Here is a 25,546-nt window from a genome sequence, read left to right on the forward strand (position 1 = left end):
GGAAACGAGATGGACCTGAATTCTTTAGACGGCACCGTTACGCTAAACGCGGCGATGCTAGCAGCGCTGTCACCGGGCCCCCTCTGGGATACGTCTCCTCCTTTTCTCAGAGAGCAGTGGATGCTCCATGGAGAAGATTCTTTTGTGGCTTAGTAGTAGAGCTGCATATAGATGGATTGAATAATGGCGTCTCTAACGGCCCCTACTGGGCTGGCCATCCAAACAAAGACTTTCGGGAGGGACATTACAGAGTATCGCGGCACGGGAGAGAGCAGCGCCCTATAAACTGCTTCAAAGCTGGACTTCAAACTCCTCTCTCCCCAAACTGCGGACCTCTGGACTCCACGCTCGGCCGCTCACCTTTCAACAATGAAATGACTTTTACTAAGCGACATTTTCCAGGTGTAGAAACAGGACTATTCCTGTGTTATTTAAACCTGTTCTGTTTTCCCCTCCTTCCCCAATCCAGTTTATTAAAAGAGAAGACTTGAGTGAAGATTTGCAAAAGTGGTGAACGAGATACCCCCCCCCCAAATGTCCCCGTTCATAACAGGCAAAAGGGTTTTTGTTTTGTTTTTTTGTTTTTTTTAAAGAGAAGTGAAGTGTTTTGTTACCTCTCCGTTAAAAAAAAAAATCTAATAACCTGTCAGAAAAGTGAAATCCATATTATTAGAAACAGGAATGTGTAGGCCGTTCCCTTTTAGTCCCTGACTAATCCTCTGACCCCCCCCCCCCTTTCACATCAAGTTCTTAGTGTGTTTTGGATGCTGCTCTTCTAGAGCCAACAGGCATTGGGGAAAGCAGAATGTGGAACGTTTGGCTTAACGGCCCTTCATGTAATGTTGTGTGGTCACATGTTTGCAGTGCCCCTATTCCCCGGCAATCTCTTTAAATTCTTACTCCCCCCCCCCCCCACACACTTATCATGTCGGCCTCTAAACTTGGGCCAAGCATGGGCCGCCGATCCGCAGGGTTTTCTGGATAGCAGCCATCCGGGTTTTTTTAGTCTGTCCGTTGCTTGAACTCTTCGAGTTCTAGCTAAGCTGCAGCCTGCCGGACGGGGTTTAGCCGTCTCTAGTGCTGTTCCGCTGAGCGCCTGCAGAGCAGTAGCCATCTTCCGATATCCAGCTTGCCATTGGTATGATCGGCACCTTTTTTTGAGGCCTGTGTCCAAATTATAGCCGCACAAATTAGAGGTTTTAATTAGAGGCATTTTTTTGTATTTTCACCGCTTGATCTCGATCACTGAGGCTGCTTTAATATCTTTATTCCTAACGTGCCTGATTAAGGCCAAAAATGGTTTGGTTTGTCCTTTTTAAGTCACAACTCTGAAATTCTTTGTTACGGCCGATACGATGGCTTCCCTGTCGGCACCGCCGGGTGTTTCTTTAAGCCGTACCCTCGACGTTGGCACCATTTTAAGGTTATTCCTGCCCTGTGCTTTCCCCTCTTTTAGGATCATGCACGCGTATAGCGTTTGCTGCCTGTATTCATTCCCTGGTACATCCCGTGTTCCGGAACGTTCAGACGCGCATTTCAAACGGTTCAAACTATCATATCTTCTATCTGAATGTGCCTTCTGGTGATTGTTTGGCTTTTAAGGTACATTTTGTTTTTACTCCTTTCGAATATTTCACTGTGTATTCTGCGTCTGACAGACAATCGGGGTTCATGTTTCAATAAATGCAGCCACTTCATCATGGACTCTGATCCTTCTATAACCGAATGGCGTATTACCTCGTCGCAGTTGCTACCCAGCCGTTTAAATTCACACTAATCCGTTATATGGAAACATACCTTTCGCCGGTTACAAAGTGTCCTCCTGCCGCGATCCGCTAACCAGCATCCCCGACTCCTTCCTCCTCATTCCTGCGCCAGAAACTCTGCCTTCATATCTGGTTTCTGTATAATATGGGTTTCACTTTGCTTTAGTAAAAATAATTAAAAACAAAAAAATTATATATTTCTTTTTTGGTTCATTTTAAACTTGGGGGGGCGCAATGTATTAATTGGTAAGTGAAATCCATGACGAATAGCCAAGAATTAAACGAAAAACAAAACCTGATATTAAAATTCATTTGGTTGAAGTTGTTGCGTTATTCTTTTGTACCCCATTTTTCATAATGCGTGACATTTGTAAGTATGTACGGTCTGCATGCGTGGGTCATGTATGTGCAGCGCGACTTCTCATATAAAATATATTCCCAGCTGAGGGAATGTAATGGAATCTTAAGTCAACTTAAGTATAAAGTTACTGCTGCTATTGGCCTGGGACGTCGCTATACTTTCCTGTCTACTTCCTGCTCTTGGCCACACCCCTAATAAGCCAGAGCCAATCGTCTTTCATTAAAACAGGAAGTTAAGACGCTCGCAAGAGCACTATAATAGAGATTTATTTAGGGTATGGGGGGGGCTTGGTTTCAAATTGGGGGCCTTTATCTACTGGATTTTCGAGGTACTCGTGGAGATAATAAATATGAGTTTCTGTAATAAAGAACGGATGCCCGATTCAGAAAAGGTGTCAGAAAAATAAGTTTGTGTTTCAGCCACTAGGGGGCGATCTCAGACAATAAAGGGACAAGTGTATTATAAAGCTGTGCAGCAGATAAGAGGTAAAATGCGTCGGGGGTTAATAACATTTTTCCTGCCCTTTCGGTTCAGATGAAATTTTCAGTATTTTTTCCCCCTCAAGAATCAAAATTAGTTGCCCCCCCCCCCGCCAACTCCATTCCTACTGTTCTTTCATCGCCCCGTCTTCTCTGCTCCTCCTTCACTTCTTTAGCCAACAGGATGGAGCCTCTGCGCGCACCGCAGGGACATCCTCTACTCTGATTGGAGGAACGGCGGGGGTCCCAGTGCTCTGCGCGGAGGCACCCCCTCGTCTCGGAAGTCCTCTCAAGATGGAGAAGAGGAGACCTGGAAGCGGTCGTCGGAGAAGATCGGAAGAGCATGAGAGAGAATGAGGGAAAAAAATCATTCGAAGTGATAATTTGGAGATTTTTTGTTTGCTTTTCCTCCTCGTTTTAATACATTTGTACGAATTAATGAATTTAATCAAATTTAGCGTTAATCCAAATAAATATGAAGCTCAGCGGAGCAGCCGTTGGCGTCACTCAGCACGGTCGAGTAGAGGTTTTGTGGGGTGGACAAAGATCCGAAGTGGGAACGTAACGAAGCTCAGAGGAGGACATCCCACTCAATGAAACCTGGAGAAAAAAGACCAACCAATCGGAAATCAGCATGGGAAAGGTTCCAGTTCTAGGTGTCGCTCGTGTTCCGCGTCTCCTCCTTGGAATGCGTTGATACTTTTTTAAAATAAACTAATGATTTTTTTTTCTGAAAAATCCTTTTATTGCTGACGTGTTGAAATAGTAAAGGAATGTCGCAGACTCCCTGAGAAGGAAAGGGTCATCGGGTTACCCGTCATAAACAGATGTGATCGGGGCCCCGGATCGGAGGCAGCTGCTGCCGGTAGGGATCCGAGATCGGCTCCCTCGCTCCACATCTGCTGGAGACGTTAGAAGCGAGAGCCAAGGCTTCTCTCGTGTCTCTCGAAGACAAATTCGTCTAAGCTGCAGCTTCCTTCACTCGCAAGAACAAATTAAAACATAAAAAAAAGTATTTAAAACATTAAAAAAAAACCTAAAGAATGGCAAAAATATAAAAGTGTCCCCGAGATTAGAACCAAAGCGGTTCCTTCTTGAAATGAGGTGGAGACCCTTATTCTTTAGTGAAGAAATCCTTACCTGGTCTACACACTGGGGAACTTTCTGACCCCCGAGACTCTTGGAATATTAACCCTTTAATAGCACATTGTGGAGATTCTATGTAGCGACTCATCGATGTTTTACCCAAATAGCTCTAAAATCTCCCATCATGGAAACCTCGACTTGTCATTATTTAAAGAGGCACTTAATGGAGTCACCTGCATTCAAGCAGGGATTTCAGTCATAACATACCGGGGGCAAAAGCACCAACTGGGGGTCTTATATATGATCACAGTGGGGGGATAAGAAGGAGTCAGACTGTGTAACCTGGAGAATCTGCCCCCGAGACCCTGAGATTGGGGCAAAAACCCGGAGACTTGGGTTCAAATCTTACGTTCATTTAGTGAAATGTTTTTGTAAGTTTTACGGTCGTCTCGCGCGTTTTCTTGGCAGGTGACGTCACTTCCAGGAGGTCCGGCAGGTAGGATCTGCACGCTGGATACCCGGCGCGGATATATATGTGTAACATTTCTGCGAATTATTCCGAGACTCCCTGCCCCCGTCTTAAAAAATTCTCCATCTGTTCTTAATAAAGTATTATTTGATGCCTGGAAGGGGGGGAGAGCTTCCTGAAACCATTCAGCAGGGGGGGAATCTGGCTTCCAGTGCCTGAAAAATCCTTCTGTCTGAGGTTTATCAGCTGGAAGCCGCAGGCATGCGAAAGGGCCGGGGCGGGCCGGGGGGGTAATGTCGCCTCTCCTAACGCTGCAGATAACTAATGGGTCTCAGACACATTCAAAGATGCAAAGATGTTACATTGTCTAGCAAATAAACCTTCGCATAGAAACATCGGCCCCATTCGGCCCATCTGGTCAGCCTGTTTCTCCTGCTGTAAAGACTCAAACCTTAATCAGTTGTTGGTCTCGTCTTAGATTCAGGAGCTGTATGTCTATCTCACGCATGTTTAAATTCCCTCACTGTAACCTCTACCGGTTCTGCTGGGAAGCTGTTCCACTTACCTACCACCCTCTCAGTAAAGCAAAACATCTTTACATTACATCTAAGCGTCGGACCCTCTAGTTTCAGATTACAATCCCTTATTGTATTCTTTTATCTGAAGCTTTAATCACACCAAATGTTACCGAAAGCTTTTAAGAAGCCCTTTTCAGTTTCTGTCCAATCAGTGCCTGCTTTTTAAGATGCTCATAAAATATCCGTTCGTACTCTCAGATCCCGCAGATCTAGCGCGCAGTTAAGTAATTATGCGCCTTTTGGCCCCTACGGAGGATCAGATTACGCGTAATGTTCACTTAACATGTGATCTCGTATGTTACCGGTTAACATACGTGTGTAAACCCCAAACATATGGTTAATGTACACGTATCCCGAATCTTCCCTCCATCCCCCTCTCCGTCCTCTATGAGGAACCACATGGTGTGCAAAAAAACCCATATGTTATTTTAGAATTTCAACCTAAAATTCCACATTCCTGGAAGGGGATCCAGAAAGAGACAGTCAGACCTAGAGACAGCATTAGGCGATGACGAGGCATGTTTGGGGGCAAAATGGGCATTAATGATAAACGGTCCAGATTGAACGATAGACTTTTTTTTAACCTCATTTTCTCATGAATGATCAAAATAAATCAATGAAACAAAAACAATAACCAAAATAAAATCAATGGATTTCTGTATATTTTATTATTATTATTATTATTATTACATTGTTCGTAATAATGTAACTGTAATATAAGGAAGTTTGACTTTACTGAGAGAGTTGTAGCTAAGTGGAGCAGCCTCCCAGCAGACGCGGTAGAGGGTAATACAGTGAGGGTATTAAACACGCATGGGATAGACATACGGCTCCTGAATCTAAGACGAGACCAACGACTGATTAAGGTTTGAGTCTTTACAGCAGGAGAAACGGGCGACTAGACGGGGGCCGGATGGGGGCCGATCTGCCAGGAGGTCCTGTTTCTTATACGTAAGCATTTATCGTACCGGCCAAATAGCCAAAAAGGGGCACTTTTGTTTTAGGGGGTGTGGTTAGGGGTGTGGCTGTGGGCAGGGCTTTCACAAGACTCTTTATACAACTTTGTAACTTTGTAAACAGTTTTGTTTATAAAGCCATTCCCTGCTGTTTCTATACACATTATCGGGGCTTTTAGGGCCGTAGAACCCTGCGATACCCTCATACCCAGAAAACATTCCGACCTCCTAGAAAAGAGGGGCATCAGGGGAGGAAAAAGGGGATTTGTTGTCCTGAGAGGGATTGTCCCTTCTGAATAGGCGCGATTTATTGCTTAACATTCCTTCGTCCAACTAACAGCCGACAAATGATCTGCATCACAAAAAGAGTCCGGGGCTCGCTCGGGGTAACAGCTGAATTCGTACGGCAGCCGGAGCTGAGGAGACAAAGCCGATTTTTAATGGATTTCTAACGATATTCCCTTCTTTGTGCCTCAGAGGAAAAAAAACAAACAAAAAAGGGATCCGGAACCGAAGAGGAGAAAAAAAATGAAAACGAAAAAAAAGGAGAGAAAAAAAAAGGAGCATGATCTTAAAGGAAAAAAGAGAATTAAGAGAAAGGGACCAGGTATTATTTTGGCAGATAAAAGCAGGGCGAGAGAGAAAAGACAGTGAGAAGAATATTTTTTTCCTCCCCAAAGTTTCTCACTTGCTGATGTAATGTCTGACCCAGCCCTTTGACTTAAGACTCGCACAAACTCAGACATACAGCCCTTTTTTTTCCTCTACATCCCTCCTCTTTTTCCTCCCCCTTCTCCTTCTCTTTTTTTCCTCTACATCCCTCCTCTCTTTCCTCCCCCTTCTCCTCCTTCTCCTTCTCTTTTTTTCCTCTACATGCCTCCTCTTTTTCCTCCTCCTTCTCCTTCTCTTTTTTTCCTCTACATCCCTCCTCTTTTCCCCCCTTCTCCTCCTTCTCCTGCTCTTTTTACTCTGTACATCCCTCCTCCTTCTCCTCCTTCTCCTGCTCTTTTTTTCTCCACATCCCTCCTCTTTTTCCTCCTCCTTCTCCTCCTCCTTCTGCTGCTCTTTTTTTTTTCTCCGCTTCTCTCCCCTCCATCCTTAGCAGGCGTCCTGGAGGGTTAGTATTAGAATGCGTTGTTGCAGGAGGAACCTAAGTGTCTCCCAATGGCTCGCCGTCCTCATCCAAAGCACCCTCCTGGCCTTCACAATTGACCGGCACCTTGGAAGAGCCAACGGAGGTAGGTGACCCTCCGCCTCGAGCCTCTCGAAACTTTGGGGAGGACTCATCGAGTCTTCTTTACAAACAGAAAATCCTCATTTTCCTTTTTTTCCTGTAAATTTCAGGGACGGGAAATTCTCCTTTCGGATCGGCCGACCTTTTTTTCGTTGTTGGCTTTGACTTGGATTTTTTATTTATTTTTTTGGAGATAAATCACCAAAACTTGGCCTAGTGGTGGCACGAAAAAAAAAAAAATAGGACAGAAAAAGGGGAAAAAAAACCTAAAACCAGCTGAATTTGAGTAAAACCAGATGTGTATTGGACAGCAGTTGGGGGGGTGGGGGAGGTGTGCAGCAACTTGGACTCCTCTTATAAATTGGAGCCGGGAGATTACGGAGCGACCATCGCGGCCAAATAATTCTCCTAATTCTTTCGAAAAAAGTTCATTTCCTTTTGCCTCCAGCGTCTGAGCCGACAGCCGGCCGCCGCGGCTTTATAGTCCTTTTTGAATTAAGTCTTAAAGTGCGGCGATAGTTTTTTTGAAATGTTTGGGATTTTTGGGGGGGGAATTTTTTGGAATTTTTGTATTTGTTGCTCTAAATATAGAGAGATAGAGAAAGAGAGAGAGATAGACAGAGAGAGAGAGAGAGATAGAGACAGAGAGAGAGACAGAGAGAGAGAGATATAGAGATAGAGAGAGAGAGAGATAGATAGAGAGAGATAGATAAAGAGAGAGAGAGAGAGAGAGAGAGACAGAGAGAGAGACAGAGAGAGAGAGATATAGAGAGAGAGAGAGAGAGAGATAGATAGAGAGAGATAGATAAAGAGAGAGAGAGAGAGAGAGAGAGCGAAAGTGAGAGAGAGAGAGGGAGGGAGAGAGCTGGAAAATGTGTCCGGACAGGTCAAATCATCAGAGCGCTCCTCGGTTTGATGTTTGTTTGGAAAACACCCCCCCCCCCAACAAACCCAGAAAAATACCTCCTTTCACCTACAAACAAAGAATTTGCCGGCAGATCGGCCCCATCCGGCCCGTCTAGTCTGCCTGGTTTCCCCCAAACGTAACCTGTCGTTGGTCTCATCTTCAGGAGCCGTATGTCTATCCCACGCATGTTTAAATCTCCTCGCTGTATTACCCTCTACCACTTCTGCTGGGAGGTTGTTCCACTGATCTACCACCCCCTCAGTAAAGTAGAACTTCGTCTTCTTACTTCTCTTTGTGGGTTTAAATGTTTCTAAGACGCTGTTCTTTTGTTATTCGTGGAACTTGTCACAAGAGCTTGCAGTCACATTCTACGCCGGCCAAGAGTCCCTTTCCTTTCTTGCTTTTCTAACACAATGCAGGGAAACGATGGGGAGGCCCCTAAAAAAAACAGAACCCCAATAAGGGGTTAATAGAGAGGTTTTAAAATCTTTGATTTTGAGGCTATAAATTCCCTTTTCCTGTCTTTTTAAAATAGGTGGGGTAGTGGTTTCCCAGAACAGCCTCTCTGCATAGATGGTACTTTTTGTTGGCTGTGTCCTGTCATCCATGATTTGTTTTTGAAGCGCTAACATATTCCGCAGCGCAGTACAATGTAACTGCGGGGTTGTGGGATTTATGTGGATGATAAGCAGGGCTGTGATTGGCTTATTACAGCCTCCCTGCCATGTGTCCCGGATCTAACAGGACAGTCCTGATCAGATTCGGTGCCTTTTATACCCAGCCTCCTTACACGGCACTTGGAGCATGCACGGGATTGTTTGGCAGGATGGCCGCTGGTTAAAGCCCAATGAGCTGCCCCGGAGCCTCTGGAAATATTAACCCTTTAGTAGCCCATTGTGAGTAGCCCAAACGTGTGACCCAAATGGCTCTAATAGCGGTCGTCATGGAAACCTCGACTTGTCTTTATTTAAAGAGGCACTTAATTGAGTCACCTGCATTCAAGCAGGGATGTCAACCATAACATACTGGGAGCAAATGCACCAACTGGGAGTCTTATGATCACAGCGGGGGGGGGGGATGGGAAGGAGTCAGACTCTGTAAACTGGAGAATCTGCCCCCGAGACCCTGAGATTGGGGAAAAAACCCTGAGAATTCCCGGTATTCCAGCATCTGACCCCCAGATTTATAAAGATTCTAGAACATCACCCAAAACACTGAGATCCTACGATTACGCAAGACCCAGAAGTCGTTAATCATCTGCCACGTGCATGCTTTGGGTTAACTGCTACCACTTCTGCTGGAAGGCTGTCCCATGTATCCAGCACGCACTGACAAAATATTTTCTTACGTCACATCTGAGCAGAATTTTAAAAAAAGCAGGGAACTTCTCATGCATTCCGCTTTAAAATGAGATCTTTTATGTAACATCCAATCCCGGATGTTAATATTTTGTTATTAAAGTCTGGCACTAGATAAGTGGAGCAGCATCCCAGCAGAAGTGGTAAAGGCTAAAATTAGGATCACGCAGAGGGGGGTGCATCTCTCTACTGATTAAAAAATGGCGTCTTTGGCGTAACTTTACCGCAGCCTAATTATCTCAAGCAGCTCTGGTCCCCCATCCGCCTTCGCCTTCTGCAGTAGCCAATCAGATGCTATGCAATGATCCCGTTTCCTGGTGATGTGGCAGCTTCCTATTGGTTGGGGCAGAACTGTTGAACGTGGCCGCCATATTGAGCTGTTATTGGCTGCATCTTAAAGCATAAATATTCCAAATGCGGAACCTTATTGTTTTTGTTTTTCTGGTTCTAATCTTAAACAGTTTTTCCCCTCATTTTCCAGCAGAAAACAAATTACACGCAATGAACACCCAATGAACACGCAACGAACACGCAATGAACACACAATGAACATGTAATGAACACCAAATGAACACATAATGAACACCAAATGACCACCCAACGAACACGCAATGAGCACACAATGAACATGCAATGAACACCAAATGAACACATAATGAACACACAATGAACATGCTATTAACACGTAATGAACACGCAATGTCGCTCATTTTCCAGCCTGTACTTTATAGACAAAGTAGAGGGCCTTTGACCTTCTTCTTCTTCTTCAGGACCTTCTTTCCTCCAAACACAGCCGGGTTTAGAGGCTCCCTAGAGGGTCAGCTCTGTGGTCGCTCCCCATATAATAGACACTGTGTTCACCAGGAGCCGGTTGTGACCTCATCCCAGGGACGGAATAAATCTCCGACACACACATGTATAAACGGGAATCCGAGCACATTCGTATCTTAACCCTTCGGCTGCTAAAAATATCACTTTCTCCATAAATCAACCCCCTCCACCCGCCATCTAAAACTGGATGTAAGGAAGTTCTACTTTACTGAGAGGGTGGTAGATAAGTGGAACAGCCTCCCGGCAGAAGTGGTAGAGGGTAATACAGTGAGGGGATGTAAACACGCATGGGATAATAGATGTACGGCTCCTGAATCTAAGACGAGATCAAGAAACCAGGAAATGTTATTACTGAGTGAAATTCTCAGACAAATGGTGAAGCTTGCAAAAAATGGCAAACCCAAATAGAGGCGTTTCCTGACCACTTCCTGCATTTAGATTTCCCGGCTGTCGATTCCCAGACCCGAATACGGATTATTTTGGTATGATAACCCCTGGGGTTCTTGGCCACAGGCCGCACGTGGGACGTCTTTGTGGTTCTGAGGCTCCTCGCTGGTTTCCACGCCTGCAGCTCATCGTAAGGGTGACATCTTCTTCTTGCTGGAGTTATTGTTCTTCCCGGCGGTCGTTCCTGCTTCCCTCGGCTTATAACTAGAATGTTTGCTGAGCTTCTGCTTCGATACTTTTTTACACATTCCGAAATACCTTGTAGCCGCATCTTCAAGCAGTTCCATGAGCTCATCCCAGGTGGCCCAGTGGCCACCATGGAGACTTTTGTAGACCTTCTCCTCCTGTCCTCTGCTGATCCGTGTGATAAGAGAGACTTAAATTTAGTTAATAAAAACGTGTCCCCTTCCTAGAAGGGCCGAATGGGGCCGATCTTCCGGCAGATTCTATGGTTTAAAGGTTTTGACAAATGGTAAGAACCGTTGGGAACCATAAAGATCCTCGGAATTCCACCACTTGGAAGCTGTTAGTTTGAAACAAGAAATATTCCCGCAAACAGAATTCCAGGCTCTTAAAAAGTATGTAACTCGCTAAATGTGGACATTTCATGAATATTTCGGGATCGTGACCCCCTCCAGCTGAAACATCTCCTTGTTTATGAAATGCTTGTGCTGTTCCACTGAGGGATGGAAGGACAGATGTTTCTTTCCAGTGAATATAAACATTTTTTTTAAAGTCTAAAGTTTACTCAGACGGATAAAAATTATTCAAAAAAGGAAAAAAATATTAAAAACACTAAAGTCTGAATTAATTATATTATTTCTACTAATGAATGAAGTCTTTTTCTTCCCCCTCTTCCAAAGAGACAGCTCCGTTTCTGGTGTTCAGCCCTGAGCGAGGAGGTTGCCTACAGACACGAGGGTCTTCAGTTCAGGTGGTCCGACCCTGTAACACAAGTTCCCCTGCTCAGCAATGGATTTGGGTCTCTCGTCGCCGCCTTTTCAACTTGGGCTCCATGCAGTGCCTGTGGACGCCTTCCCCAACCAATGGTACAGCCGCTACCATCTACACCTACCAGTGTGACCACGAGAACTTCCATTCCATCCGACGATGTGAATCCCAACTGGACCAGCTTACCAACGCTTTAGGGATACTGACCACAAATGGCTCCAACCTGCAACAGTCTCCCTCAAACAGCGGCAGACAGTGGCTGATATATGGAACCAACCAAAGTATCTGCTCGGCCGCATTCATGGGTAAGAACTCCTTAGGAGATGCTAGTGTCTTCTCGTGGGTCGTCAATGGGTTTCCCTGCTCAGTCTCCTCAAGCTTCCACTCTGTGATACATTAGATGACGGGAAGATTAGTTTAGAGAATTGGCATCAACATCATCTTAATCAGAGAGACCACCAGCCAACCTTCTCAACGTCTTCTCAAGGAGATGACACCCAGTGACCCCACCATTAATTATCCCTCCCGGTGTAGAAGCTGGTTCTCTTTGGACCCTGGTCACTCGTTATATCAGATGTCACGTTGACATGTCGATGACCACATACGACGAGTAGATGGCCACATATGACGAGTCATACTTATAAGCATCAGTTCTAGCGCTAACTGCTCGGTAGTCGGTGGAAACTTTTCCATTGTTTTCCACGCGATTCCTCCGCATTTAAAACTTGGTCCCTTAAGCTCTCTTTAAACATCTGCCTGGTTGAGTTGAATTTTTATTACAAGCTGGTGGCTGAACCTTTATTTCCGTGGTGAGTCTGGTGGCTTCCCTTGCTGGTTTCCCCGGAGGGGGGGGCGCATTTAATTTGTTGCATCTGTGCATTTTTGGCTTTCCTCTCCTCGTTCACTTAACTTCTGATTTCGCCTTAGACCGTTTGGAACGTTGTTGTTGGGTTTTAGAGCCGACCTGGATCTTGCCATCTGTTCTCGAAGTTCTGTTCCTCACTCTTATTATTCATTTCGATTAATCGTTAAGATGTTAGCCAGACCAACTACAAACGAGTTCATGGATAGGATAGAGTGTAACTATTAAACGAAACCCAGATCGAATGTTGTTAAACATTCCACTTCCACTGCAAGCCCCAGAAATATGAACGTAAAATGTGGCTTGTGACTCCTTTTCATAAGTTTACCCCAAATATGACCTCCTCAAGGTCACACTTATCTTTCGCAATGTACCTTTCGACCTTTACCTCTTTTCCTATACTGTATCTATCTGTATCGTTGGTGTTACCCCTCTGGCGCTCTTATTTTGCCCCTTTCCTTACATCTCTATTATCCTTTTTTACAGACATCTACACCATTCAGGGTAACTCCAACGGACGCCCATGCGCCATCCCGTTTAAATACGACAACCAATGGTTTTACAGCTGCACCAGCACCGGACGGGAAGACGGACACCTCTGGTGCGCAACAACGGTTGACTACGGCAAGGATGAAAAGTGGGGGTTCTGTCCCGTAAAAAGTAAGGAAAGCAGGTTAACGGAACCGTCCTGATTCTGACAATTTTAGTAGCCATTCTTACGTCTGGTCCATCGACGTATCACATGGTCCAAGACCTTCACTACCAAGAAAACCCACTTTCTTTTATTATTGTATTTCAGGTGACGATTGCGAGGCTTTCTGGGACAAAGATCCGCTCACCCAAAGCTGCTATCAGTTTAATTTCCAGTCGGCTCTGTCGTGGAGTGAAGCGTGGACCAGCTGTCGCCAACAAAATGCCCACCTTCTCAGCATAACGGAGATCCACGAGCAGACCTACATTAACGGTAACTATGTCACAATCTGTCGCTCAGATGGATAGCCGCAGTCTAGATGTCACCAGCGCTGAAATGTTTTTCTCTTTTATGTATCTGATGTACAAAGTTTTACATTCTACTGTAAATTTGTAATCATCTACCTGACCTTCTCAAGAAAGTCTTGTAATTTGTTTACTGTAAGTGGGGTAACCAGATGGGGCACTGGGTGCGATACATCGATGACGTTTGTTACATTGTGGCTAATGTTTCTCGCAGGGCTGCTGACGGGGTACAGCTCAACCTTGTGGATAGGTCTCAATGACTTGGACACTAATGGTGGATGGCAATGGTCTGATGGGTCACCATTGAAGTTCTTGAACTGGGAGAGTGGTAAGAACTATCTATCTTTCCTCTATTTTTCTTTTCTCTCCATGTCTCTCCAGCTGCACCTTGGATTTTCAGTCTAAAAGCATTAGGTGGCCAATTTCTGATGATTGTTGGAGTAGACATGTTAGCCAAAGACGTTCTGGTTCAGAAGGTTACTTGACGTGCTATTATCTTTGTAACGTGCCCCGTCATGTGGCTTTTTAATTCATTCTGGCTCTTTCCCTGACTCAGATCAGCCAAATAACTCAGAGGAGAATTGTGCCGTGATCAGGACCGAGAGCTCAGGGGCCTGGCAGAACCGGGACTGTGGCAATGCATTACCGTATATATGTAAGAAGGCTACCGCGTCCCACCAGAGTAACACCCACATAGGTGAGAAGATGCGCCACTGGGCGTCAATGGTCTCTAAATGGATGTATGACATGAATTAGTGTAATTAGCGGGCAAACAAGGCCAAGGATTGATTAAGGTATGAGTCTTTACAGCAGGGAACACGGGCAGGGAAGACGGGGGGCCGAATGGGGCCGATCTGCCGGCAAGTTCTATGTTTCTATGTAGCATTTATAGAATGTTCTTAAAAAGTAAGGGTCGTCATGAGTAACCATCTGTCGTTCTGTAGACATTGACCAAGTGCTGATCTTCTGTTCCGCGCCTTTCTCCACCAGAACCCGTGGAACCCGATGTGGAGATAGAATGTGATGCCGGCTGGCTGAATTTTGGTATGAACTGCTACCGGCTGAACACCGACAAGAAGACCTGGCAGGAGGCCAAGAAGGCATGCGTCCGACTCGATGGAAACCTCGCTAGCGTTCACAGACTACTGGAGCTGGAATTTGTTACCAAACAGGTTAAACAAGGCAAGTCATCCAGATCAGGGGCAACTTCTACACTACCCTTCTCTCCCTTCTGCCCCTGTGATGAACGCTCTACCCTCTCTCTCTATATATATAACGTCAGACTCCATCTTCCTATAACTTCAAGCACTTTCATTAAACACATGCTTGCCGATGATGCCTGTTTATTACAAAAAGAAATGTTTTGATATTACTCTATATCGTACTTTATATCAAGTTCAAACCTGGCTGATTTTGCAACATTGGTAGGATTTAAGGTTTTCGGATTTTCACCATGTTAGCTGTTATCGTTGGTTCCTTCTTTTCTAATCATGCCCGTGTCAGCGGGTAATAATGTTATATTTTTATCAACTCTTTTCTTGCTAGAATGCATGATCTAAACTTTAAAATTCTATGTATAAATATGTATATATATATATGAATTATTTTTGTAGTTTTCAGTATAAATGGGGTTCTTTTAGAAATGGAGGTGAGGTTGGGGGACGGCCTTGGTTGGCGATGTAGCTTTTATGACGTCCGTGGTGCTTTAAGGCCAGCAGCCGCCTGATGTCATAGATGCAGCCGATGGCTGGATATAAGCGACCGAACACTGGTTCTAGGGTTTTCTAGAGCCCTAGACAATTTAAGCCGTTGTTCCTCCCCATACATTTGCTTGTGAACATATCAAAGAAAATGGCAGCGGCTCCTCTCCACCAAGGTCACGTATGTTGGGGACAGCCCTGGTAGGCAGAGGGTAAGTGGTTTGGCAAAGCAATAAAATATATTTCTAGCCATCTGGTTCTTTTACAGATGTAGAGGAGCTTTGGATTGGACTCAACGATCTCAAACATCAGATGAATTTCGAGTGGTCCGACGGAAGTTCTGTTACTTTCACCTCTTGGCATCCCTTTGAACCTAATAACTTCCGGGATAGCATGGAGGACTGCGTGACCATCTGGGGACCGGTAAGTCTTTGTGGCTTGGAGAACGTCGTGTAACAATAAGCCCTATTTCCCTTTTTTCCGTTTTCATTTTATTTCTAAAGTTGCTGCAGCGAGTGTGAAACGCTTTGTAATAGCAGTTTTCTATCTTTAAAAACCCAGGATGGAAAATGGAACGACAGTCCCTGCAACCAGACCCTGCCTTCCATCTGCAAGAAACCCGGAGTTTACAAACAACAGGGCAAGGAAAATAACCATGGCTGCCAAAAGGTACTAACGAGCTGGTTACTTGCAGCTAGAGGTCCATAGCCGTGGGTTGGCGGCCTTTAGTCAACCTTGGGTTCCAAAAGAGACTCAAAGTCATAGGAGGGCAATTGATATTGCAATGAATCTCATCAGGGTCTGAAACCCTGGCAAGTGCCCCTCTATAAAGGGCTGAATTGGACTTTTAAACCTACCCGTGGATACACCAAGATTACATTTTTACCTTAAAGCCATAAAGTTATCCTTTTCTCTGCTCCTTACAGGGTTGGAGCTGGCACAGCCCGTCCTGTTACTGGATGGGAGATGAGCAAGTGACATACAGCGAAGCCATAAAGGCATGCTCCGGTCGCTCGGCGAGGCTGGTCACTGTCCAGGACAGGTAGGTTCGGTTTATTTGGTTCATAGATCCCCTACCTAGACATCCACCTCTTGCTCCATGTTACCCGTCCATACATCCTCCTGTACTGTGTAACTTTCTCCTTGACTTTCAACAGGTTTGAGCAGGCCTACATCAACAGTCTTCTCTATGGTTCTGATGGAAGCTACTACTGGACCTCCTTGCAGGATTTGAACCGGACTGGTGTATTCAGCTGGCTAGGCGGGGATGAAGTAACTTATACCCACTGGAACCGGGACCAACCAGGTACGTCCCAGAACATAGTAGGACGAAGGACCAGATCTTCACACAGTAGATACATTTAATTCAATATTTTACTGGCCGTGAAGAATTTTGGGGAATTTCGTCTGTTTCTCAACTTATCTTAACAGCCTTCTATGGCTTCAATATTCCTTTACAACCACCTGGGTTTTTTCTGAAAGTTAGTTCCAGAATGCGACCTAGTTTAGGACCCAATAAATTGGTGAGTTTTACAGAATATATAAAACATTGTTTGATTTGTCCATGAACTGCTGAGATGATCTCAAACTTCCCAACCTTCTGAGAACCTGCTAAGAAGAAGACATCTTCTATTGATCTCTTAAATATTTGCGTTCTCCCCGATGTTCCCAATGCAGGCTACGACCGAGGGGGATGCGTTGCGTTGGCTACTGGGAAATCCCTGGGCTTATGGGAGGTTAAAGACTGTACCGAGTTCAGAGCAAAGTATGTGTGCATGCAGAGTCTCGCCCCACTCATCCCGCTAATACCTGCCATACGCCCAACTCCCAGCTTTAATGGAAGCTGCCCAGATGGCTGGAGTTCTGGACCCAACCTGAGCCACTGCTACAAGGTGAGACGGAGGTATTGGGGGGGAGGCTGGTAGGAATATGAATGAGGGGTCTTTAAAAGTAGAAGGAGCGACTCAGAAATTGAGGTGGTGTTGGAAGACGGTGGCTTCTCAAGTTGGAAATTATGGGGTGAGGGACAGAAAGTAGGTTATTAAGGCTTAGATCATGGTGGAACTTCAGGTTCTGGGGTATATAATGCTAAAACACTTTACGTTACAGGTTTATCACTCGGAAAATCTGCAAGATAAAAAGACCTGGATATCAGCCCAGTTGTCCTGCCGTGAAATTGGGGCTCAACTTCTGAGCATCTCCAACGTAGAAGAAGAGCATTTTGTGGCCCATTTACTAAGTAAAATTTTTGGGTAGGTGCTAATTACATTGATTCATGTTTTTTGCCCATGTGCCTCGCACGCAGGTCCCCACATATTTTCTTGTTGTGTTTGTCAGCGAATCAGATTCTGAGGCTCACGAACAGCACTGGTTCTGGATTGGACTCAACAGACGGAATCCTACTGGTGACCAGAGCTGGGTCTGGAGTGACGGGCAAGGGGTAAGTGCGAAAAAAGGGATTGTAGCCTTGGCCGGAAAAGGCAAAACATCTCTAGGTACTTGATCGTGTACTACTCAGTCACTCAGATCCAGAATGTGGAGGTCTTCTAGAATTAACATAATAATTGATGTTATAACCCCCCTGTTGTGTCATCCTCAAGACGATCTGTGATGAAGTTGCTGTGCCCATGTGGTTACGGTACTTCGAATTGTTTATGGAACACAACTGGTTTCAGGTTTCTTTAGAACAAGATCATGTGGATGTTCCGAGGGAATGCTTGTTCTCAAACTTCAATATCTCTCTCTAGTATTCCTACCACAATTTTGGTCGTAGCAACCAGGATAATGACGACATCAGGGGGTGCGTGGTCCTAGACTTGTCCTCCCTGCAGTGGGTGACACTCGAATGTGAATCCCAAATGGATTGGATCTGCAAACTTCCTAAAGGTAACTGCATCCCAGTGAGACAGAAACCGTCCACCTTTTCCTTTATCGGAATGTTCTGTAAATAATGTTGGTTCCCATTCCCTCTAAACCTCACTTCTTCGCATCATGCTGCTTCTGTTGAATTTGTTGTAGCTTGTAATGCATTTTATAATTAATATCTTGCCTCCTGTCCGCAGGAACGGAGATAAAAGAACCTACAATAACAAAAGGTATGTTCTGTCTTGGTTTGGTAACTTAGGTCTTTGTTCACAAGATTCTATTAATTACTATCTGGATTTGTTACATCCGCTCATAAAATGTTACTACCTGCTCAGGACTCAACGATATACTTATTTAATAGTTTCTATAGTTGCTCTTAGGGATTAGATGCCCAATTAGGTGAACCAATAGAACATCCAGTTTCCTGGGTTTGTACCTTACCGACCCCCACCTATAGGCGAACATAAGACCGGAGGAGAACCCGGGCTAATACATGGCAATGGATTATTAAATAAGGGAGTTTGTTATTATTATGTAGAATATCTTTAGTAATTCTGGTTCATTGACCCTCTCCCACCATGTCTGACGGTTCTTGCATTTGCTTTTTGTCATGTCCGCGCAGGCAGCACAGAGTGGTTGAAATACGGAAACACAGAGTACAGGTTTTTTGATCACCACTCCAGATGGTCCCAAGCTCAGAGGATCTGCACTTGGCTCCAGGCTGAGCTGGTGTCCATCCACGATCAGGCCGAGCTGGACTTCTTGGGTCAGAACCTCCAAATGGTATGGAAAAGCATGGTCTTAACCCTATGGATCTATCGGAAGACTGTACTGCTCGTTCTAGGCTTGGTCACATAGTCCAAATAGCTAGAAGTTCATTTAATGTTGAGTGAACACGTTGTCTATTTTGGATCTAGTTATTATCTATCGAGTGAGGTCCATGGCTCTATATAAATATCAATAGGGGGTGGTCTGTCATTGCTTAACAAACGTTCATGGAAATCATTGTACGTTTTCAGCATTTCTAACCTTCTACTTTCTTCTGAATAGTTTTCCAGTGGCCAGGAGCAGCACTGGTGGATTGGCCTTCACACGTACGAGAACGATGGGCGCTTCAGGTAACTGCTTTATACTATGCAACGCTTTACGGGGGCTGACAAGACCCCACAGCATCATTCATTTTCATTAATTACAGTTACATTTTCTCTGTCCAGCATCTTGTTTCCCTCTCTATTTGTCCCTTTACTGTTCCTCTCTACACCCAGCTACAGCCAACCAACCCCTGCTTCCCTTCCCAGTCCAAACCTCAGCCCCTGTGCTCTGAATTTAGCCTTTCACCCCTCATTTTTGTTTTTTATTGTATCAAAATGTCATTTTATGGAAGTTTGGATGGATCTCTGGAAGAGCTCCGCGGTGAAGATGCTGTTGGAGAAGGTACTTTGTAAAGTAGTGATCGCATTTATGGACCCTTTATGTTCTCCCAGGTGGTCCGATAAGTCAGTTCTCAGTTTCGTTCAGTGGGCATACGGCCGTCCAGGACCGCCGACCAGAGAGAAGAAGTGTGTGTATATGACGGCAAGTCGGGGTGAGTACCGCGGGGAAAAAAGAGCCTTGTCTATTGTTTTCGACCACATGATGGACATCATTCCAGTTGCTTCTCCTAATTCATTGTTTTTCTTCCTAGAAGATTGGAGTGACCAAAAGTGCCTCACTGCTCTGCCCTATATCTGCAAACGGAGCAATACCACAGTTCCACGACCCACTCTGCCACCACTATTGCCCTCCGGGGGCGGTTGTCCAAAGGGTTGGCTGCCCTTCCTCAACAAGGTTAGCAGGTTGTTGGGGGAATGATCACAATCCCACATTAAACATCTTATACGTACTAATGATATGCAATTAATTGGGTGTAATAGTATCATATACCGCGCCTACCTGTTCACAAGCAGAGGAGGACCTCAACCGTGGCCTGTTACAGACACAGGAGAACTCGCATGCCCTCTCTGTTCTCCAAGATGTACCATTAGGTCTACTACGATTTTTTGCCCAAATCTGCATTAACGCACCTCAGCCCCAAAGTGAGAAATGGTGTTCTCTTTCCACGCAGTGCTTCGGCATCAAAGCAGACAGCAAGTCCGAGAGAAAGACGTGGCAGCAAGCTAGAGATTCCTGCAAGCTGCTCGGAGGAGAACTGGCCACGGTCAGTAATTATCTAGAACAAGGTAGGTATCATCAGTAATCACAGTAACTGTATCAATATGTATTGTCCTTTATAAAGACATATCGTTTGAACCAATGCGGGATGTTCTCGAGACCCTCTGTGTGTAAGAGCTTGCAGACCCCCCCCCCCCCCCGCCTGGTTCTTTGTTGTTCTTCATAGTAAATAATAGACTGTAAGCTCATAAGAATCTTGTAAGTACAGCCAGTAAGTCTGACAACAGGTATAAAAAAACATGAACGATGACTTTACCTTATCAGTATCGGAAGGTAGATAGAATATGATGATGGATAAGATCCATTCGGCCCCCTCAAGTCTTTGGTTTCATCTTAGATTCAGAAGCCATATGCGTATCCCATGTAAACTCGCCCCACTGTACTACCGTCTACCACTTCTACTGGGAGGCTGTTCTGTTTTTCTACATTAATTGGCACGCCAAACTTTAAAGGGACTCCTGGGATATAGAGTAAAGCACCACCAAAAATCACTTGCGTCTGATGTTAATTGTTCTATTGCTCTCCAGCTTTCATCACATCCATACTTCCAAATATAACTATCGACCTTTGGATCGGTCTTCACAGCGTCCGACAGAAGTTCCAATGGGTTGAAGGTCAGCCACTAGATTATGTGAACTGGGGCCCTGGGGAGCCGTCTAAGAAGAGTTCTTCTGGAGACGGTGAGAACCCGGTGAGTGACTTATCAAAAATCTACATTCTTGCATCTGCAAGGCAACACGGCCCCCTATCTCTAAACCCACACCTTTCCTCATTGTTAAAAAGCTTGTTCGAGTCCATCACAGAGTTAGTCGCTTCACTTAGTTGATGTGCCCCCCCTTACGCTCATTATTGTAGCACATATCTGTAGTCACTGATGACCATGGATCCCAACCTTCAAAGACTTCAAAGACCTTTCTTATACATCTGGGCCATCAATTCAAGCTATTTGACCATCTGAATAGCTGCTAATCAGTGTTTTATGGTTTAGTGCAACATTCTGAAAAAGGGATCTTGTAAGTCCAGTCCAGTAAGTCTGACATCAGCTAAGAGAAAAGGAATGATTACAAATACAATGTTATTTACGCATGTGGCAGGTTAGCTGTGTAGCCATTTCACATGGATTGCCGCATCAGTCGACCGGCAGCTGGGATGCCACGAGCTGCTTGAACAAATTAGGATTCATCTGCCAAATTAGCAAAGGTAAAGCCCGATCTGCGCATAATGAGTTGCTTTTCATTGCATCCGACATCGGAAAAAAAAGGCTTTTTAGTTTTGCCTGCATGATGGGTGGGTAGATACCTTTTTCTAACCATTTATATCAAATATTAATACCTCGAAAATAACTCAAACCGCGGGATGCTTATTACTAATTATTAATCCTGAGTTGCCGCCGTATTTGCTCTGGATTGTATTGTGTTTTTGCTCCTTTTCCTTATTATTCGTCTCTTTTCTCACTTTTCCCCCCCAGTTCCCTCTCTAAATCCTCCCTCTGAACCCTTACCCCCCTTGCCCGGCCAGGATATCCGTTACAGAAACAGCACTTACCTGATCATGCAGAAACCCGTGACCTGGTCAGACGCTCGTCTCCTTTGTGAGACTCGCAATGCCACCCTCACCAGTGTCCCAGACCCCTACCAGCAGGCGTACCTTACTATGGCAATCGCTTTACTGAATACTCCAGTGTGGATTGGACTGGCCAACGAAGAGGTATGGCTCATAGAGGACTGTGCTGCTATTTACACTTTTGGGTCTATTCACTAAGAAGCTGAACGGTCAGATAAGATAAGTGCAGGGCCTGACCTGGCCAGCCTCCACCTAATGATGGACGATGATGGCCAAATACGGCGTGTTATGTGTTTATGCTCATGGCCAGTCAGGACCTGGTTACGGGTTCCTAGCGAGTGCCCGCGACATTTTGTGAGTTACAGACGAGGGCATGCAAAGTCAATGTTAACTGGCATGTCCTCGCCTAAAACTCACAAAATACCCACCCTCACATTAAATCAAAAAATTAAAAATAATGATAGATAAATAATATAATACCTATCAATAATAATAATAATACGTGTCTCACAAGTTAATGATTTTACAAGTTACAGAGTTTACCATTTGTGAACAGACCTGCCCGAAACATTCAATTTGCCTTCTTAAGATGAGATGAAGTTTACCCGCCGCCTTCTCCTTCATCTTGTAGGGCGGACGATCGTACTCTTGGCTCACAGATGACGGCGTCTTTTACACCAACTGGAGGGACGGAGAACCCCAGCACCTGAGCGGCTGCGTGTACATGGACTCAGAAGGGAAATGGGGCACAGCAAGTTGTGAAAGCAAAATGCAGGGAAATATTTGCAACCTTAATAGCAGTGAGTGCATTGATGGGCTAGTGTTTTAAGTCAAGTTAATTATAATGGTCCAGACTGGCTATCTGGCACACCACGCAAATGCCCAATGGGCCGCTGGCGGACATCACTGCCTACTCTGCTGCTACAGCTATGGACCACACAGTATTTGTGATCTGTAGCTGTTGCGGTGGGCGCCATATCTCCAGTTATTGAATCATGTATTGGTTCTCTGGATCCTATCATCTCTCTGCATCCTCACAACCTTGCAAATGAGCTCGCCTGAGCTTTACGGAGTAAATTTCACATTTTGTATCATAATCCAGGAATAGTGTTTGTTCTTCTGGAAGAATAGGAATTGTGATACAAAGTATTTACAGTTCTAAAAGGATTCTCTTCTTGAACTAAATTATTTAGGTCTCTTCCATTCTGATCCCGGTTTCTCTCTTGTTCTAAACCAGCTTCCATCAAAACGCACAAGTGGAGCTTCAATGGCAGCTGCCCCAGGTCGATCGGCGACTCTTCTTGGATTGCGTTCCGTAATTTCTGCTACTCCTTTCACATGGAGATCAACGTCAGCCAAAAAGAAGCATCCAAGAGGTGCCAGAAAGGTATTTTGTGCATGCGTTGACCAGTCAGTTGGCCACTAGCTGATGTATGATCCATATCGGGGAATCTCTTGGTGTTCCTTTGGTGATCTAATGCTGTGGAGGTTCTTTTGCAGTCGGCGGAGACGTCCTAACCATAGAGGATGAATCTGAGAACGTGTTTGTCTGGGAACACCTACAGACTTACGAGAGTCAATCCAGAGGAGCCTGGCTGGGAATGTCCTTCAATGCCAAAGGTATCAAATGTTACATAAATTATTCATAAAACATATTCGTAAGATATGGGTGTTGGGTGAAGTTATGGAGAATCCCAGGACTAGATGGGGATACGTTGATGGAAGATAAGTGGGAAAGGGATCAAACAGGTGAAAGGATTAGATTGGTGATTGGATATGGATATATGATGACTCTTACCTCGGTCACAACCTGGTGGAAGAACCTTGAGTGATCTGAAGCCTTTAATTGAACTGAAGCCAGAAGAGCTCATAGGAGATGCCTGGATTAGATTTATCACTCTACGGTGAATTAATCCTAGGTACCTAGTACTAATATAGGTTACTGTGATGTCTTTCGCTTACTGTGTTACTTTCACCCAGGTGCAAGCCTCTTATGGAATGATAACACCCCGGTGAACTACTCCAACTGGGGGCAACAAGACTCGGGTCCCAGTTTGCTGAGTCCAAACTCATGCTACTGGATTCAAGGCAGTAATGGATTATGGAATCTGGGCTCCTGCACTAATGTCAGCATGGGGGTCATATGCAAGTTATCTAGAGGTGAGCAAACCTGGAGATCCACCTGGGCACAAGATGTTATGAATTGAGCCCCAAAATGCTTTTAATGAACATTCGTCTTTTAAGGAATAATTAGCATTGGCCGGTTGACTGTGGCAAATCTACTTTCTTGGAAATGCTCATCATTTTTATATGTTTCTTTATAATTACCACCAGTAACGTTTCACCCTTTCGGTGTCTAAAATATCTAATGAACTTGTTTTCCTTTCTTTCAGCTCAAGAAGCAGAAGCTTCAAAATCCAGTAAGTACCCAATGATGGTGGAACAAGCTCCACCGGTGAAATGCTCTTTAGCTCCATCACCAAATTTTTAATGAAAAGTTAAAGTACTTTTGAGATTTAAACGAGTATTCCAAGCGGATTGTTGGTTTAGAATATTGCAAACATGGGGGACGACCCGGGGGGGGGGGGTTAGGAGTTAAAGGGGAGTTTTAAAGAAACACTCCATCAGGTTTACGTCAGCCCCGACACGTTTCTCCTGGATGAAGGGCTGAGGTAGCCCAGTAGAATACGGAGTTAATGAAGTGAGGTTTCTTAGGGACATGAGGTCAACGTAGAAAACTGTCATATGACATCTTGTATCAGTATTGGTAATCTGGTCTCTTCGATTTCCCGCAGTTCTGCCAGAGCACACTACAGCGATAGCGGTCGTGATCCTGTCTACGGTGGCCCTTTGCGTGTTAATTGCCGTCATCATCTACCTTTACCGGCGCAGAAAACACGAGGCAGAACGAGGAGCCTTCGAGAGCGCTAGATACAGCCGCACCAATTCCAGTCCAGGGGGGTCGGCAGAAAAAAATATCCTGGTGTCGGACATGGAAATGAATGAACAGGAGTAGTACAGACAGGGTGTGATTTGAAGCACAAAGAAAAATAGTGAAGCAGAGGTGGGGAGGGTCAAGATTGTGACTTTTCATGCTTCCAACAGCCCGAAGACACAAGTGGTCTTCGTTATCGCGGAGGGTGCTGGATGACCCTTGAAAATTACGAAGTTTTACCCATTCAGTATTCAATGGGGGCTTCAATGCATTGCTGTGCAGTCTGTTGTAAGCCCCCCAACCCCAAAGATGAAAAACATTAGAAGCCCTATCTCCTGGACTGATCCAGTGTCGCCACCATCTCCCCTACCTATGGACTAGAAACCACAGAACGCAAGATGGACGGACAAGAGGACAATCATTGAGGTCCAAGCTGCGTTCACTCTTAAGAGACCCTCCCTACTTATTTGTACCCATCGTCATCCTCAAATAATGCTGGAAGAGTTGGGAGAGTAGGAAGATATATAATATGATATAGAATGACTCTATTAGGTGGCCAGTAGACATGTATTTTATAACCGTCCGGTCTGGGATTCCCTTAAGGATGTAGATGGGTGTGGTTAAATGCTAGCTCCACCCATCTTTGCTAGACTGGTGCCTATTTAGACCCCTGTTCGAACCCAGTTTTATCCATATTTTGCCCAAAGCGTTAACTTCATGGCCTTTTTATTAAATGACATCTTTCAGGGGTGCCCTGTAGGGTATATTCAAGTAGCTCAGACCCGAGAAATAATCCCATTATCTTCTCGCCCCTCTGCTTCCTCTATTCTATATTTCATATTGGGCACCAATACCGCTTTAGCAGATTTTGTTTTAATTGTTTTACATTTTATTTTTGTTTTGCTTTTATACTCATTTTCCTTGGCTTCCCCTTGTCCATTAAACAAAGGACCAAAAAAAACCACCTCAGTTCTGGAGCAACCTTAAGGAC

At 44.9% G+C, this 25,546-nt stretch overlaps 1 protein-coding gene across 1 annotated transcript; it reads left to right on the plus strand.

Annotated features, from left to right (window-relative positions):
* The first annotated feature begins 6,824 nt into the window (after window positions 1-6,824).
* On the plus strand, window positions 6,825-24,636 carry LOC149275634 (C-type mannose receptor 2-like). The gene is made up of 30 exons (XM_089504522.1): window positions 6,825-6,933; window positions 11,336-11,728; window positions 12,772-12,945; window positions 13,085-13,249; window positions 13,496-13,609; window positions 13,838-13,978; window positions 14,272-14,463; window positions 15,250-15,404; window positions 15,543-15,650; window positions 15,908-16,023; window positions 16,139-16,287; window positions 16,659-16,873; window positions 17,091-17,233; window positions 17,319-17,421; window positions 17,729-17,867; window positions 18,044-18,076; window positions 18,469-18,629; window positions 18,897-18,964; window positions 19,331-19,431; window positions 19,531-19,673; window positions 19,951-20,065; window positions 20,585-20,748; window positions 21,152-21,257; window positions 21,526-21,764; window positions 22,252-22,420; window positions 22,858-23,007; window positions 23,121-23,240; window positions 23,601-23,780; window positions 24,014-24,040; window positions 24,416-24,636. The coding sequence occupies exons 1-30, from the start codon at window positions 6,825-6,827 to the stop codon at window positions 24,634-24,636; spliced, it is 4,413 nt and encodes a 1,470-aa protein (XP_089360648.1).
* The last annotated feature ends 910 nt before the right edge of the window (window positions 24,637-25,546 follow it).

Source organism: Sceloporus occidentalis, unplaced genomic scaffold (genome assembly GCF_023333645.1).
Source record: "Sceloporus occidentalis isolate IW3139 unplaced genomic scaffold, rSceOcc1.0.p SCAF_274, whole genome shotgun sequence".
Lineage (NCBI taxonomy): Eukaryota > Metazoa > Chordata > Lepidosauria > Squamata > Phrynosomatidae > Sceloporus > Sceloporus occidentalis.